The sequence below is a fragment of the Panthera tigris genome, chromosome C1 (assembly GCF_018350195.1).
Source record: "Panthera tigris isolate Pti1 chromosome C1, P.tigris_Pti1_mat1.1, whole genome shotgun sequence".
In the NCBI taxonomy this organism is placed as follows: Eukaryota; Metazoa; Chordata; class Mammalia; order Carnivora; family Felidae; genus Panthera; species Panthera tigris.
Genome location: NC_056667.1, coordinates 103,419,931 through 103,434,995, shown reverse-complemented (window position 1 = coordinate 103,434,995; position 15,065 = coordinate 103,419,931). Strand labels below are relative to the sequence as shown.

At 44.2% G+C, this 15,065-nt stretch overlaps 1 protein-coding gene across 1 annotated transcript; it reads left to right on the top strand.

Moving 5' to 3' along the window:
* The first annotated feature begins 9,994 nt into the window (after nucleotides 1-9,994).
* On the top strand, nucleotides 9,995-12,591 carry HJV (hemojuvelin BMP co-receptor). The gene is given in 6 exon segments (XM_042996653.1): nucleotides 9,995-10,076; nucleotides 10,446-10,543; nucleotides 10,545-11,018; nucleotides 11,532-11,652; nucleotides 11,655-11,825; nucleotides 11,828-12,591. Coding segments are annotated over 6 exon segments (1,275 nt in total). The 3' UTR covers nucleotides 12,157-12,591.
* Nucleotides 12,592-15,065: the final 2,474 nt, after the last annotated feature.

Below are 15,065 nucleotides of genomic sequence, written 5' to 3'. Positions count from 1 at the left end.
CATTCATCCATTGCTTCTGGGAATGGAAAATGGTACAGCCACTCTGGAAAATAGTTTGGCCGTTTATTAAATGAGCAAACAAAAAAACCCCTCAATATGCAACTTTTATATGGCCCAGCGTTTGCTCTCCTGGGAATTTATTCCAGAGAAATTAAAACTAATGTTCACACAAAAACCTGTACACAAATGTTTAGAACAGATTTATTAATAAGATCCAAAAACTTGAAACAAAGCCAATGTCATTCAACAAATGAGTGGTACAGACCACAGTATATCTACAGCATGGAATACTACTCAGCAATAAAAAAGGAATAAACTACTGATACACACATGACTTGGATGACTTTCCAGAGAATTATGCGGAGTGAAAAAAGCCAATCCTGGGGCACCTGAGTGGCTCGGTTGGTTAAGCATCTGACTTTGGCTCAGGTCATGATCTCATGGCTCGTGAGTTGGAGGCCCACATCAAGCATCGGGCTCTGTGCTGACAGCTGAGAGCCTGGAGCCTCCTTTGGATTCTGTGTCCCTGTCTCTCCCCCTCCCCTGCTCATGCTCTGTCTCTCAAAAGTAAATAAACATTTTTTTAAAAAGCCCTCTTATAAAAAAAGAAAAGAAAAAAGACAATCCTCAAAGCCATACCTATTATGACTGTTTATATAATATTCTTAAAATGACAAGATTACAGGAATGGAGAACGGACTGGGTTTTACTAATGTTAAGGTAGGGATGGAAATGGGAGGGCAGTAGGTATGGCAACATGAGGGATCCTTGTGATGTCCTTTATCTTGATTGTATCAATGTCAGCATCTTGATTGTAATATTGTACTATAGTTTCCCAAGGTGTTACCATTGGGAAAAACTGGGCAGAGGGTACGTGGGATCTCTCTGTATTATTTTTTACAATTGCACTATAAAGCTATAATTATCTCAAAAGAATTAAGTTTATGTTTAATGAGTACAGAGTTTCAGTTTTGCAAGATACAAAGTTCTGGTGATTTAGTTGCACAATGTGAACGTACTTAACACTACCGAACTATATATTTAAAAATGGTTAACATAGTAAATTTTATATTATGTGTATTTTACCACAATTAAATTTTTATAAAGAAACAAAGAAGTTTAATTTAAGTTTTAAAAAAAGGAGAAAGATTTTACAAACAAACAGAAACTAGAATTGAATGGGACAAAGTATAATTAATTCCACCGGAGGGGAGTGAAGAAACGCTGGAAACACTGCCCCACATCAGGAGCAAGGCCAGCATTAGAAGTCATAGCTCCTCACCAAATTATTTGAGATTCTCTTTTACTTAGAGCTTTTAAGATCCATATGAGCTCCTAACCCTTTTATGACTCAGATTTTCCCACATAATGCCAGATGGCATCAAGCTCAATTCTTCCTACTGTCCACAGAAATTCCTGTTTAAATGGACTTTCCTGTCTTCATCATCCCTTTAGACTGGTGGTTCTCAACTTTAGTCACACATAAAATCACATAGGGAGTATTAACAACAAAAATCCTGGTGGTTGGGTTCCACCTCGAGAAATGCTGTCTTAATTGGTCTGGGGTATAGTTTCAGCATCAGTATTTTTTTTTTTAATGTTTATTCATTTTTTGAGAGACAGAGGGTGAGCACAGGAGGGACAGAGAGAGAGGGAAACACAGAATCCGAAGCAGGCTCCAGGCTCTGAGCTGTCAGCACAGAGCCCGACGTGGGGCTGGAACTCATAGACTGTGAGATCATGACCTGAGCCGACCGACTGAGCCACCCAGGTGCCCCTCTTACAACGTTTTTTAATGTTTATTTATTTTGAGACAGAGAAAGGTAGCAAGTGGGAGTGGGGGAGAGGCAGAGAGAGAGGAAACAGAGGCTCAGTGCTGTCAGCGCAGACATGGGGCTGGATCTCATGATCTCATGGACGGTGACATCATGACCTGAGCTGAAATCAAGAGCTGGATGCTTAACCAACTGAACCAGCCAGGCGCCCCTCTCTCATTACTTTCACCCTCTGTTCTACCCTTACCAGTTACTCACATGCACCTTCACAATCAGGAGAATATTTCTTTTTTCAGATGCTAGAAGATCTGCAGCTCCCAGGAGGCCAGGAGCCACTGATGGCAGGCTCCACAAACATCGAGGCCACTGTAAAAAAGAATGTTTCTTAATAATGTGTCTAATTCTTCACCTGAAGATAAGGAAACACAAAGCATAAAAACGCTTTATGGTGACAGAATTCAGTTCTTATCCAAATAGTTAATAGAGCATTTCCCCCTCTACAAGACCTCAAGATACAAATTAATATAAACCAAATAAACCAAACTAAGTCTGGAAGGGCCTATACTGTAATGGATAGTCTCAAGTATTTTTCAGAACTACTTGATGGCCAGAACAGAACTGCTTCAAGGCCGCCGTGAATCACTCTCTTAGAGTCAGAAGAGCAGGATCTGTTTGCCGATGGTTTTATTACTGTTTTGAGCTGGCTATTGACAGCCTCACTCAAGTGCCCACCTTGCTCTCACCACTGTCCACAGGAAAGGGGTAGCTCCTCCGTGAAGCCTGGTGGCCCGGCTTCAGTGCTTTCACAGTAAAGAGGAGTCAGGTCTGTCCCAGCCCCCTAGTAGGAGGCTTATGTACCCCTAAGAAATTGTAGTTAATATGTCAAAGCACACATTGGAGCATTTTTCTGGGATGGGGCTTATATGTCTCATTAGATTTCAAAAGGAGTTTGTGATCCCCTCAAAGGAGGAGCCACCAATTTATAAACTCTCAATCCAAAAATAATCTCACACTTGCCAGCATCTTAACAAACTCATCCGAAAGAAACCCATCTTTTGCTGCATCAGCCTGCAATCGTTGATTTGAGAAGCATTTTATTTTTGGAGCTCTGTTCTTAATGCAGGGAAACACAAGCTCTGCTTTCTTTACCTTTCCAGGAATTGATGAAAACACCAAATGTGTAGATAAAGTATTCTTTACAAAGTAAAGAGTATGTCTTTACATAATAGTTCCAAATGAGTAACACGGCAGAATTCCAAGCTATGAAAAATGAATGCCTTTTTATTTAACTTAAATTTCAATTCCCACTTCCAAAAATATTTGATTTGCTTTTATTCTAACTTAATTTATCCAAAAGAGATTTAAAGAGACTTGCAAAAAGGTAAACAGTGCCTCACATGTAACCAAAAACAAACATAACAAACAACAAGTAACATAAAAATAGAAAATTCAAAAGCTATAAAAAAAAAGCTATATAAAAAAAGACAAACTATATAACAAAACCCCAAATTTATATAAATACTATGAGCATTATATTTTCCTCTGAACTTCTCTAAACACTTAAAACAAAAAGAGAAACAGAAAGAAAACAAGTTATATAATTCTCACTGCCTCTTAAAAGAAAACTTATGAAGAAAGAAAGAAAGAAAGAAAGAAGGAAAGAAAGAAAGAAAGAAAGAAAGAAAGAAAGAAAGAAAGAAAAAGAAAGAAAAGCATCAAGCTGACAAAAAAGGCAAACTTTTCCTCTACGGTGAAGGCCCTTTCCTCAAGTAGGCCCTTATACTATAACTGAATACCTAGTGACCATCCCTGAGATTATTTGAAATGAATTTTGAAACGGTATCTTGTTACGCAAAAACAACAACAACAACAACAAAAAACTTGTTTCCTAGTTGTTTCTTTCATTTGACACAAAATAAAAGAGGCTGTCAAATGATTAACTTCTATGTTTTCAGCACACTGCTAGAAGTTAAGAAGTTTCAATGTGTTTAAACACACTAGAATTTTGTTTAACTCCTTAGGTATATAAAAGCTGGAGGCCAGCCTGTCTCTCTTCTTACCACTCAGTGAGGGGCTCATTCTCTTGGTCCGCACTCAACTTTGAAGATCTAGGACTGTTTTCTCTGGTCAACTATTTCTTGCATCTTGTCTCAATCTGTATCTTTTCTTTTTTTACTTTTCTCCATCTAAGTTCAGCCACCTGTGAACCCACAGAAGACGCTATCATGCAAAGAATATTGACTTCTGAGTCAGAAAAATCTGGACTTGAATTAGGCAACTTTGGACAAGATGGTCTCTCTGAGCTTCGTCTTCTATAAAACAGGGATAAAATTTGCCTTTCAGCGTTGTTGTAAGGATTCGAAATACTATCATCAGATCACTCAGCATAGCATGTGGCACCAGCAGATGTTCAAAAATATTTAAACCATTTCTACTATGATGGGTACATTTGTCCAGGTAGGTCCATTTTAATGTGTCTCGTGACAATTCTCTGTACCCATTTCCAAGTCTTCTCCTTTATTTTAAAACCCACAGCTTCTTGCTGTGTTTCTCCTGTCATTTAACCTTGTCTGTGCTTTCAAAAGGGTGCTCACCTCTTGGCCACAGGTGGGTTTTTCATCACAGTACACAGAATATGCAAATTAGTAGCTGTTATCCAACTGGTTCTACTTCCTTTCTGGTTGCAGTTACTTCCTAACACAGAAGGATTGTGCAATACAGACTTGGATATTAATTGAAGTGTAAAAATTTAGATACCCAATTACTGAAATGCCTCTGTGTCTTGACAATATTCAATCCCAAATTGGCCCTCACTAGGCTAAACTGTAGTTAAGAATTATCCCGGGCGCCTGCGTGGCTCAGTCGGTTAAACATCTGACTTTGGCTCAGGTCATGATCTCACGGTCTGCTCCGTGAGTTCTAGCCCCGCGTCGGGCTCTATGCTCAGAGCCTGAAGCTTGCTTCGGGATTCTGTGTCTCCCTCTCTTTCTCTGCCCCTTCCGCATTCGCTGTCTCTCTCCGTCTCTCGAAAAATAAGCGTTTAAAAAAAAAAAAAAAGGTTATCCAACAGAGGCCCGAACTCTAGAAGAGGCCCATCCCATAATAACAGCAGCACTCTTACCTTGCTGCAGCAAGCCATGTAAGCCCAACTTTTTTGACTACAGGTTTGTTCTGGGTGGTGTTTGGTCAATAGGCTTTGACAAGGATGATGGTCAAATTGCTCCAGTACCAACTGAGTACACACACACACACACACACTCAATGGGCTTACAGATAATTTCTGACTTTAAAGTTCTATTATGGGGGCACATGGGTGGCTCAGTCGTTAAACATCTGACTTCAGCTCAGGTCATGATCTCGTGGTCTGGTCGGTGAGTTCTAGCCCTGAGTCAAGACTCTGAGCTGTCAGATCAGATTCTGCTTCAGATTCTGTGTCCCCCTCTCTCTCTGCCCCTCCTCTGCTGGCTGTCTCTCAAAAATGAATAAACATTAAAAATTTTTTTTTAAAGCTTTATTATGGAAATTTTCAAACATTTACAAAAAGAAAGAGTCTGGTATAATGAATACCTGAGTATCCACCACCCACTTTGAACAATTATCAATTCATGTTTCAATCTCATTTTATCACTTCTCCCGACCTATAAGCATTCCAGCTATCTTATCATTTCATCCGCAAATATTTCAAGATGTAACTATAAAAGATAAGCACTTGCTTTTTTAAAAGTACTGCTTATCACACAGACAACTTTATAAATCAAGTATCCATTAACTGTTCATTAGCCTTCAAATTTCCCCAATTGTCTCATAATTTTTGTTTATTTGCTTTCTTGAATTAGAATCCAATAAAATCTACACTCTGCAACTGTTTGATGCCTCTTAAGTCTCTTTTAATACATGAGTTCTCTCTCCTTTTCTTTTTCGTTCTTCTTCAACTTGTTAGAAAGCCGAAGTAATTTTCCTTCAGAGTATTCCCACAATCTGGATTTGCGCCTCAGAGGTATCATTTATATCTCCTGTATTCCCTGTGAATTAGTAGTTATCTTTACACTAGATCAGATTCAGACTGAAAGGGCTTTTTTTTTTGCAAGGCTGCTTCAATAGGTGGCATTTTGTACTCCACCCATGCTCTGGAGGACATAATGTTTGTCTCTCCTTTCATGCTGAATTGTTGATCATTGCCTAGATACATTCATTCCAAATGGTGATTTTGTAATTATGCCATTCCTTCTTCATTTATTCGCTGGAAAACTTCTACAAAGAGAAATTTCCCCCTCATCTTGAATTCCCACGGGAAAAACAGGATGAATGCTTGGTTCTTTCCAGTTACTAGCAGTTTTCAAAATACTGAGTTGAGCCCTAGCATTCTCCGATAATGAGTTTGTGTTTTTAAGTATCATTGGGAACTCATTGATTTAAACATATTTGCTACAAATATGATGGTTGAACATATCAAATATGCAAATAGTATCCATTTTGACACTCAAATTGTCCCATCTTTGGCCAGTGGGACCTACTCTAGTTGCTTCTGAGTCCTTTTGATACAATCCTAATAGTTAAAGAAAAAAAATTTTTTAATGTTTATTTATTTTTGAGAGAGAGTGAGACAGAGCATGAGCAGGGGAGGGCCAGAGAGAGAGGGAGACACAGAATCAGAAGCAGGCTTCAGGCTCTGGGCTGTCTGCACAGAGCCCGACATGGGGCTCAGGCCCATGAACCATGAGATCATGACCTGAGCTGAAGTCAGACACTTAGCCGACTGAGCCACCCAGGCGCCCCCAATCCTAATAGTTTTTGAAGGCTTCCTTGCTTATCTTGGACGATACCTGAAATCATCCATTTCCCTAAGGAGTTCCTTTCAGTGCGAAATGGTGTTTAGAAAGCTCAGTTCAAATGTAGGGGTGTCATTGCTACTGCGTTACTGTTTCTAGGCCTTTTCACCATAAAGCTAGGAAATGTTTTAGGATAGAATATGCCTTGAGCTCACAGTTATATTTCCAATTTAAATTCAGAATTACAGAATTCTTATTTAACTTCATCAATGATAAATCTGTATCTCTTTATCCTACACCAAAACTCCTGGTTCACAAAGACACTGTCATTAATACTTGTTTGTTTTATTCCACAGTTCACCCGTGATAGTTGCAGAATAACAATATCAACACTGCCACCAACAATATCACTACTTGAAAATCTTTTTGCATTTCTTTTTGTCCTTAGAGTGGATCCCACTTGGGATGTCACAAATGATTGTGTTTTAAAATCACTTGAATAGTTTGGTTGGGGACATTTTACATTTTTGTAATGCAATCCTTGTGCTAGGGACTCATGTAGTTGAGAGAAATCTAAATTTTTCAGAAATATATGCATAGGGCACCTGGGTGGTTCAGTTGGTTAAGCATCGGACTCTTGTTTTCAGCATGGGTCATGAGCTCATGGTTTCATGAGTTCAAGCCCCACATTGGGCTCTGTGCTGGCATCGTGAAGCCTGCTTGGGATTCTCTCCCTCTCTCTCTCTTTCTCTCTCTTTGCCCCTCCCCTGCTCACACTGTCTGTCTCTCTCAAAAATAAACTTAAAATAATAGTAATAAAGAAATATCTGCATAAAAAAGAGAATACTGTGTAGATCTCTAGATGCTGAATTAGATGCAAAATCAATTAATCAAATGCCTTAGTAGCACTATTTGGACGGCCTTTGTGTTCACTTCGCTTGGCAAGTATAAGAGATGGTGACCCCAGATGCCTAGGGCTGCAAAAATATGACATGGCTAAATCCTTGGTTGCAATATCTTAAAAGGTCACAAGATTATGTTACTCCACAAAAGTATCTTTCTGAATCTCTTTTTCTCTCAGTTTCTCTGTCCAAGTCCCCCTCCCCTGTGGAACAGTAATCCTCAAAAAATTCTATCCCTATTCCTTCTTGCCCTCTTTGCCTATGTTAGCCTCCTCCCCTAACAACTCAGGAGCTTACGTTTTGTGCTTGTATCAGTGAGAGGGAGGGAAGCGGCATTGCTATATAAACTAAGGGAATGAAATGGAGGAGGTCGGGGGATAGACAGCTGCAAGGATCTGGACCAGTCGACTGAAACAAACCCTCGTCCTAAGCAACTCAGAGCTCAGATTTCTTCTCTGGACAGCTGGCTTTTTTCGTCCTTCTGAAATACTCTGCGCAGAGGGGGAGGGGCTGTGAACTGCCTCTGCTATCGACCTCATTTAAAGGCAGCTACCTCCTAGATATGTTCTGTAGAAACTAAATGCAATATTCAATATAGCAGAGATGAGGGTGGTGAAAGAAAGGTATGTAATTTCTCACTCTAGTTTTTAAAGGCCGGGAACTCGTTACTGAGAATGCTGGAGGGCTGCCTGGAGTAGGCAGTGACTAGAGTCACATAACCTGCAAGTGGATATCTGACTTGCCTATGATATTTCTCTCCCCTCCTTCCCCACTTGGCACCCTATACTCCATATTCTTTCTAATCCTCCTACTCTCCCCCCACCCCATACCCTACCCCCACTAACGTTCCTGGGATTTTGGACTTAGCTATTTTTAAAACAGTCAACTCAGTAGCCACCTCCCTCCCCCGCTCAGCTGTCCAGTACTCTGGCCAGCCATTTACTCCACCTTCCCCCCACACCAAACCTTCTCTGGTTCCCTGACCTCAGTGAGATTGCAGCCGGTCTGGGGACCTGGGGGAGACATGGAGAAAGAGACGGGGGAACCCCTGGCCGGAGCTGACGGACAGAGTAGGCAGTCATGGCTGGAGGATTGGATATCAGAGTAATGTTTGACCCCTGGAAACAGTAAGTCAAAATGAAATTGCAATTCCTTTAATAAGCTTTTGGAATGAAGTTAGGCTTTCATAAAATTGCAACACCTACTTGAATGTCTCTGGGCCAGAAGCTAGGATCTCTTTCATACCAAGGTGCCGTCTCCATTTCTCCTCCTGTCTTATTTCTTTCTGGCTGCTGCCCACTGGCCTCTTGAAGTTTAGTCTTCCACCTCTCCTCTGCCTGTTTTAGCTCCTTCCTTACCCTGTTGCCTCAGACTTCTGATGAAGTTTTAGGAGTTTCCCATATCCCCTATTCTGTGGTTTTCTCACCAAAGCCAAATTTAGCCTCAGATGATTAGTCACTGATACCCTTCTACCCTGCTTCTACTCCACAGTGCCCTTCACATCGGCCTTCCGAGGCTGGGGCTATTCTTGTAAATTATTTATGCCCACACTGTAGTCTCACCATCCTCTTCTCCCTCCTGCATGACTCCTACCTCAGTCCACATCCTTACCCAGAGAAAGGGGAGTTTGGCAGGAGAAACTCAGCCCCTCCCCAAGGCCTGTCCTCATCAGAGGCCTGAGAACTTCTGCAGGGAGAAGATTAATGAAAAGAGTGGTTCTTCAGTCAGGTTTGGAAAAGTAAAAAAAATATATATATATACAAGAACTGTGGACTCAGCACAAACAAATATTGATTTGCATGCTTGGTTTGCATCCCACTATTCCATGAGAGAGGATTTTATATAGTCTCAGCTCTCTCAGTTGATGAAAGAGATCAGTCCCTTTTCATCCGAATACTGATGTTCCAGAGAGAGAGATGTGCGTATACCACCCTCACTCCTTGCAAAAACTTCTGACACAAAGGAGGAAGAGAAATGAATGACCCCTGGAGGGTGCTCCCCCTCCCCAGATGGGGAGGGGCAAATAAGAGGTATGTTTCTGAAGTATTTCCAGATCCTAATTTTATTGAGGAGCCCACTGGGACGACTGGAGTCTGTTCCATCCTCATGATCCCTCTATTTTTGACACTTCTGCTGTTTGATAGCTTAGCGTGGGGCAATACAGTGGACTCTGCTCTACCCGCCCCCCCCCTCCCCCCCCCCCCCCCCCCCCCCCCCGCCCCAGCAGTCTAGTCAACCTTCCTTCCACCCCCACCTCAGGGTATTGCATAAGGGACCTGAAAGTGGCCACAAGAGCAGGGCACAGAGGCTTCACAGCCACACATACCGTTTGGGGAGCCCCATTCTCCCCAAACTCCAGCCGCTAGTCCTTTACCTGATCTTCCCAGATTCTCTGCACATCATCCTGAATGACCTTCAACTCTTCTCTCTTCCCATGCCCGACCAAATTTCTTTTTTCAGTCCCTTACAGGAAGTACGGTCAAAATTCACTAGGTAGGAGGGTCATCAGCTGGAGAGAGCCGGAGCCTGGGGGACCTGGCCGATAGGTATGGGGGATCCAGGCCGGTCCCCCCATGGCAGCCCCCCAACTCTAAGCACTCTCACCCTCCTGCTGCTCCTCTGTGGACATGGTAAGGAAGGGCTAGGGAAGGGCTGGGGAACCTGGAGGGTCCGCTGCTGTGCAAGGGTGGGCAGGTGACCCCGTGTGAGGAGAAAGGACGGGCGCTGGGGGGTTCCAGTCACTCGCCGGACTCTCAAGCAGATATTTTTTTTATTTCCCATTCGCCTTGGGGAAGAGCCCTGGAAAAGCGCTTAATCCACAGGGAGAAGAGATCTGACGGCTCACACGTTTTTAGCAAGACTGAGTGAACACAGGACTAGGGGCTGGGGGCTGGAGATCAGTTGGGTTTTAGAAACAGCTGGAATCCCCTTCACCAGTTTGGGGAGAGTTACGGGGGGGATCCGGGGGCCGTCTCACAGTCCTCTGCCTTTGTCCTCAGCTCATTCTCAATGCAAGATCCTCCGCTGCAATGCTGAGTATGTATCGTCCACCCTGAGCCTTAGAGGTGGGAGGTCACCGGAGCCCTGCGAGGAGGAGCAGGAGGAGGGGCCGAGGTGGAGTGGTGGGCTCCGGCGGCCTCTGTCGAGCCCTCCGCTCCTACGCTCTCTGCACCCGGCGCACCGCCCGCACCTGCCGCGGGGACCTGGCCTTCCATTCGGCGGTGCACGGGATCGAAGACCTGATGATCCAGCACAACTGCTCCCGCCAGGGCCCCACGGCCCCGCCCCCGGCCCGCGGCCCCGCCCTTCCAGGCGCAGGCCCCGCCCGCTCCTCCGGCCCCCCAGCCCCGGACCCCTGTGACTATGAAGGCCAGTTTTCCCGGCTGCACGGGCGTCCCCCGGGCTTCTTGCATTGCGCCTCCTTCGGGGACCCCCACGTGCGCAGCTTTCACCACCACTTTCACACGTGCCGTGTCCAAGGAGCTTGGCCCCTGCTGGATAATGACTTCCTTTTTGTCCAGGCCACCAGCTCCCCCGTGGCATCGGGGGCCAACGCCACCGCCACCCGGAAGGTCAGGGACTCAGCAGCAACTCCAGACCCTCTCATGGTCGCCCACGGTACCACTCCCTCCCACCCCCAACTGTGGCACAGCAATGCTCGCTATTCCCTTTCTTTCCTCCTCCACCTCCCCTGCATCTCCTGCCCCCCCCCCCCCCCCCCCCCCCCCCCCCCCCCCCGCCCCAAGCACTCTTTCCTTAAGTCACTTTCCTTCGCTGGGAGTTTCACTCAAATGCAGAAGACACAAGAGAACGTTGAGAGGAGAGCTGAGGAGCCCTAGGTTGAGAAGTTACAGAAGGGAAACCTTGTCTTCTGAGTTGCTGAGATTGAGGCCAAAAAGGAGGGGGAGGGGTTGAGCAGGGATGGGGCAATACTGGAGTACCAAAGAAGGGATCAGAGTGAGCGAGGGCTACGACAAGCCTCGAGTCTCTGCCGAGATCAAGTCCCTGACTGTGGGTGAGAACTGACTGCTGAGGGATGGGAGCACTCAGCCCAAAATGAACTGTTTTCCCTCTTGCCCTCACAGCTCACCATTATATTTAAGAACATGCAGGAATGCATTGATCAGAAGGTCTACCAGGCTGAGGTGGACAATCTTCCGGCAGCCTTTGAAGATGGCTCTATCAATGGAGGTGACCGACCCGGGGGTCCAGTCTGTCCATTGGAACTGCTAACCCTGGGAACCACGTGGAGATCCGAGCCGCCTATATTGGCACAACTATAATCATCCGGCAGACAGCTGGGCAGCTCTCCTTCTCCATCAAGGTAGCAGAGGACGTGGCCCGGGCCTTCTCAGCTGAGCAAGACCTGCAGCTCTGTGTTGGGGGTGCCCCCCAAGTCAGCGACTCTCTCGCTCAGAGCGCAGCCGCCGGGGAGCTCTGACCATTGACACCGCCAGACGGCTGTGTAAGGAAGGGCTGCCAGTTGAAGACGCTTATTTCCACTCCTGTGTCTTTGATGTTTTGATCTCTGGTGACCCGAACTTCACTGTGGCAGCTCAGGCGGCTTTGGAGGATGCCCGAGCCTTCCTGCCGGACTTAGAAAAGCTGCACCTCTTCCCCTCGGATGCTGGGGTTCCTCTTTCCTCGGGAACCCTCCTAGCCCCACTCATTTGGAGTGGGCTCTTTGTTCTGTGGCTTTGCATTCAGTAACGTGGCCAGCAACCCCATGATTGGGTTGGAAATGATGTGGGCATAGAGGCTGGCAGAGAAGAACATAAAGAATCATGGAAGGAAACAGTGGTCACCAGCAGACATGTGAAATAATGCCATTTAAACAGAGTCAGATAAGGCTGCAGTCCTGGACTGAAATGATCACGGAATAAGGGTTCTGGGCAAAGCTTCTGCAATCTAGACCTCTGTGGGGGCTCTTTGTCCATTTTCCCAGTCCCAGTTATGATCCGCAAACTGTTGTACTCCACCTACTCCTGAAATCACCCCAACAACTGTCGACGTTATAGGGGTCCTGATGATCAGTAGAAAACTTAAGGATTTAGACTTTTCAGAGGAAAGAATTGAGAGAGGAACACGCGATCACTACCTATGAGAGATTCAAAGATCTAATGATATTTTCTCTTGGAAAATGGAAAGAGGAGGAAATGATTAAAGATGGAATTTATTTGACAAATATAAGTGGGTAAGATGTGTCCTGCTTTCTCGGTTCAGAAGTGAAGTGAGGGTCGTCGGGATCTTAGGAGGATCGTCTGGACCCTTTGGAGGATGGCACAGATAGGAAAGAAGCCGGCATCCCGCCCCTAAATGATCTGTTACTAAAGCGATGAATTCTTCACACCCTCTTCGGTGGCCTATGCCGAATCTCTTTACACATGCTTGAAATGGAGTACAAGCAATGTATTCACTCCATTGAAAGACAGCTCAGCAGTATCCGATATTATTTCTGCCCCCAGGATGCTCACAGGCTATTAGGGAGACACAACTGATTCACATGAAGGAGTGATGAGTGTGCAGTTATCCCCTACATTCTGTGGTACAATGAATTCAGATGGGAAGGTAGTTGATTCGAACTAAGGAAATAATAAAGAAGAGGTAATAGAAGAGATGGGATTTGAAGTGATCTTTGATGACTGGGTAGGATTTGAATTGTTAAGGACCTGCCGGGACAATGGAAACCACCTGGAGTTATGCATAGATTCATGATTCAGTGAGGAAACCAGCAAAACTCAAATGAAATAGATAGGAAGTAAAGGCATAGAACAGTAGATGGACAGAGGCCAAATTAGCAGGCATCTTGAAAGTGGGTCCAAGGAGTTTAAATTAATAGCTAACATTTATTAGAGCTTAAAACCTACCAGGCAATGTTCTAAACATTTTAAAAACATAAATTCATTTAATTCTCACAACTCTCTAAGGAAGGTTAATAGTCTCACCTTTACTTTTATATAGGGAAACTGAGGTATAACAAGATTAAGCAACTTGCCCACAATCATACAGCTAATAAAGGGTATAGCAGTAATTAATTAATTGACAATAATTGTCGAACCCAGGGTTGGCCTCAGAGCCTTAACTCTTAACCACTATGCTGTGTTGTCAAGGAAACAGAGGGCCATTAAAGATTCTGGGTGTGGAGGTGGGCAAGGAAGTGGAGCTGTGGCTGCCAACAGGGCACAGACGACTTTTTCCTTTTGTCATCAGAAGCCCAAAGGGAGAGCTGGGGAGAGGAGGAACAAAAGCCCAAAGTTGAAGGGATCTAGTTTGTAGAAGAGAAAACTGAGAATAGAAGTTGTTCTATTGACTTCATTGTTCACACTTCTCTTCTCTCAGTATCACCCACCTGACCATAAACCCCCTGGATACCCCCAGGGCTTACCAGGCAGGGTGTGTTATCTGGCTTGCCAGTTCAAATCTTTTTGCATGTCTTTATCCCCTCTTCCCTCCTCTCTGTATCCTCTAAGCACTACAGCCACTCTGCCACTCCCTCAAATCACAGTCTTCACACTTTCTGAAACCTGTAGGGGATCTAGAAAACCATCTGTTCTAATGGAAGAGAATGGGGGAGATGGTGGTGTCCAAGGCTGTCCCTTCACACAGGCATTTTCCCTCAAAAACTCTTTTTTTAGAAAGTGCTCCTGGGGTGCCTGGGTGGCTCAGTGGGTTAAGTGTCCGACTTCGGTTCAGGCCATGATCTCCTGGTTCGTGGGTTTGAGCCCCGTGTGCTTCAGGTTCTGTGTCTCTCTCTTTCCCTCTGTCCCTCCCTGCTTGCGCTCTGTCTCTGTCTCTCAAAAATGAATAAACATTTTTTTTTTTAAAGTGCTCCTTATATTGGTTCTCTTAACTCAAAAGAGTAACTTTATCTCTCAGGTGTGGGAATTTCAAGTCAGTCAAGAATTTCATAGCCAAATGGTAAATGAGATTCTTTCATGGTACCTGTCATGTAACACTGTTTCCTTTGCCCAAACTTAAGGTTAGCCCTATTACAAGGGAGTATTTAAAAATGGGTAGCTTGGAATAAGCACATGAAAAGATGCTCAACATCATTAGTCACGAAGGGAATGCAAATCAAATTAGTCACAATGAGAAAACACTACTCAACCACTAGAATGGCTAAAATTGACAAGATTGACCATATCAAGTGTTGGCAAGAAGTGGAGCTCTCACAAGCTGCTGGTGCGAATGTAAAATGGTACAACCACTTCGTAAAAACAGTTTGGCAATTTCTTTAAAGCCAAGCATACAGCTACCATATGATCTTAACATTCCGCTCCTAGGTATTGACCCAAGAGAAATGACGATAACATGTCAGCACAAAGACTTGCATACAAATGTTCGTTACAGTTTTCTCTGTAATAACCAACAAAATTAGAAACTGGAGACAACCCAAATGTCCATTCACAGATGAATGGATACACCAGTTGTATTAACCCATACAACAGAATATCAGTCAGCGATAAAATGAAATAAACTAGTACACATAACAACATGATGAATCTCAAGATAATCATGCAAGCAAAGAAGCCAAACAAAAGAAGAGTGTATACTGTGTGCTTCCATTTTTATAAAATTTTAGAAAATGCAAACTAATACATAGTTTGGAAATGGGTGAA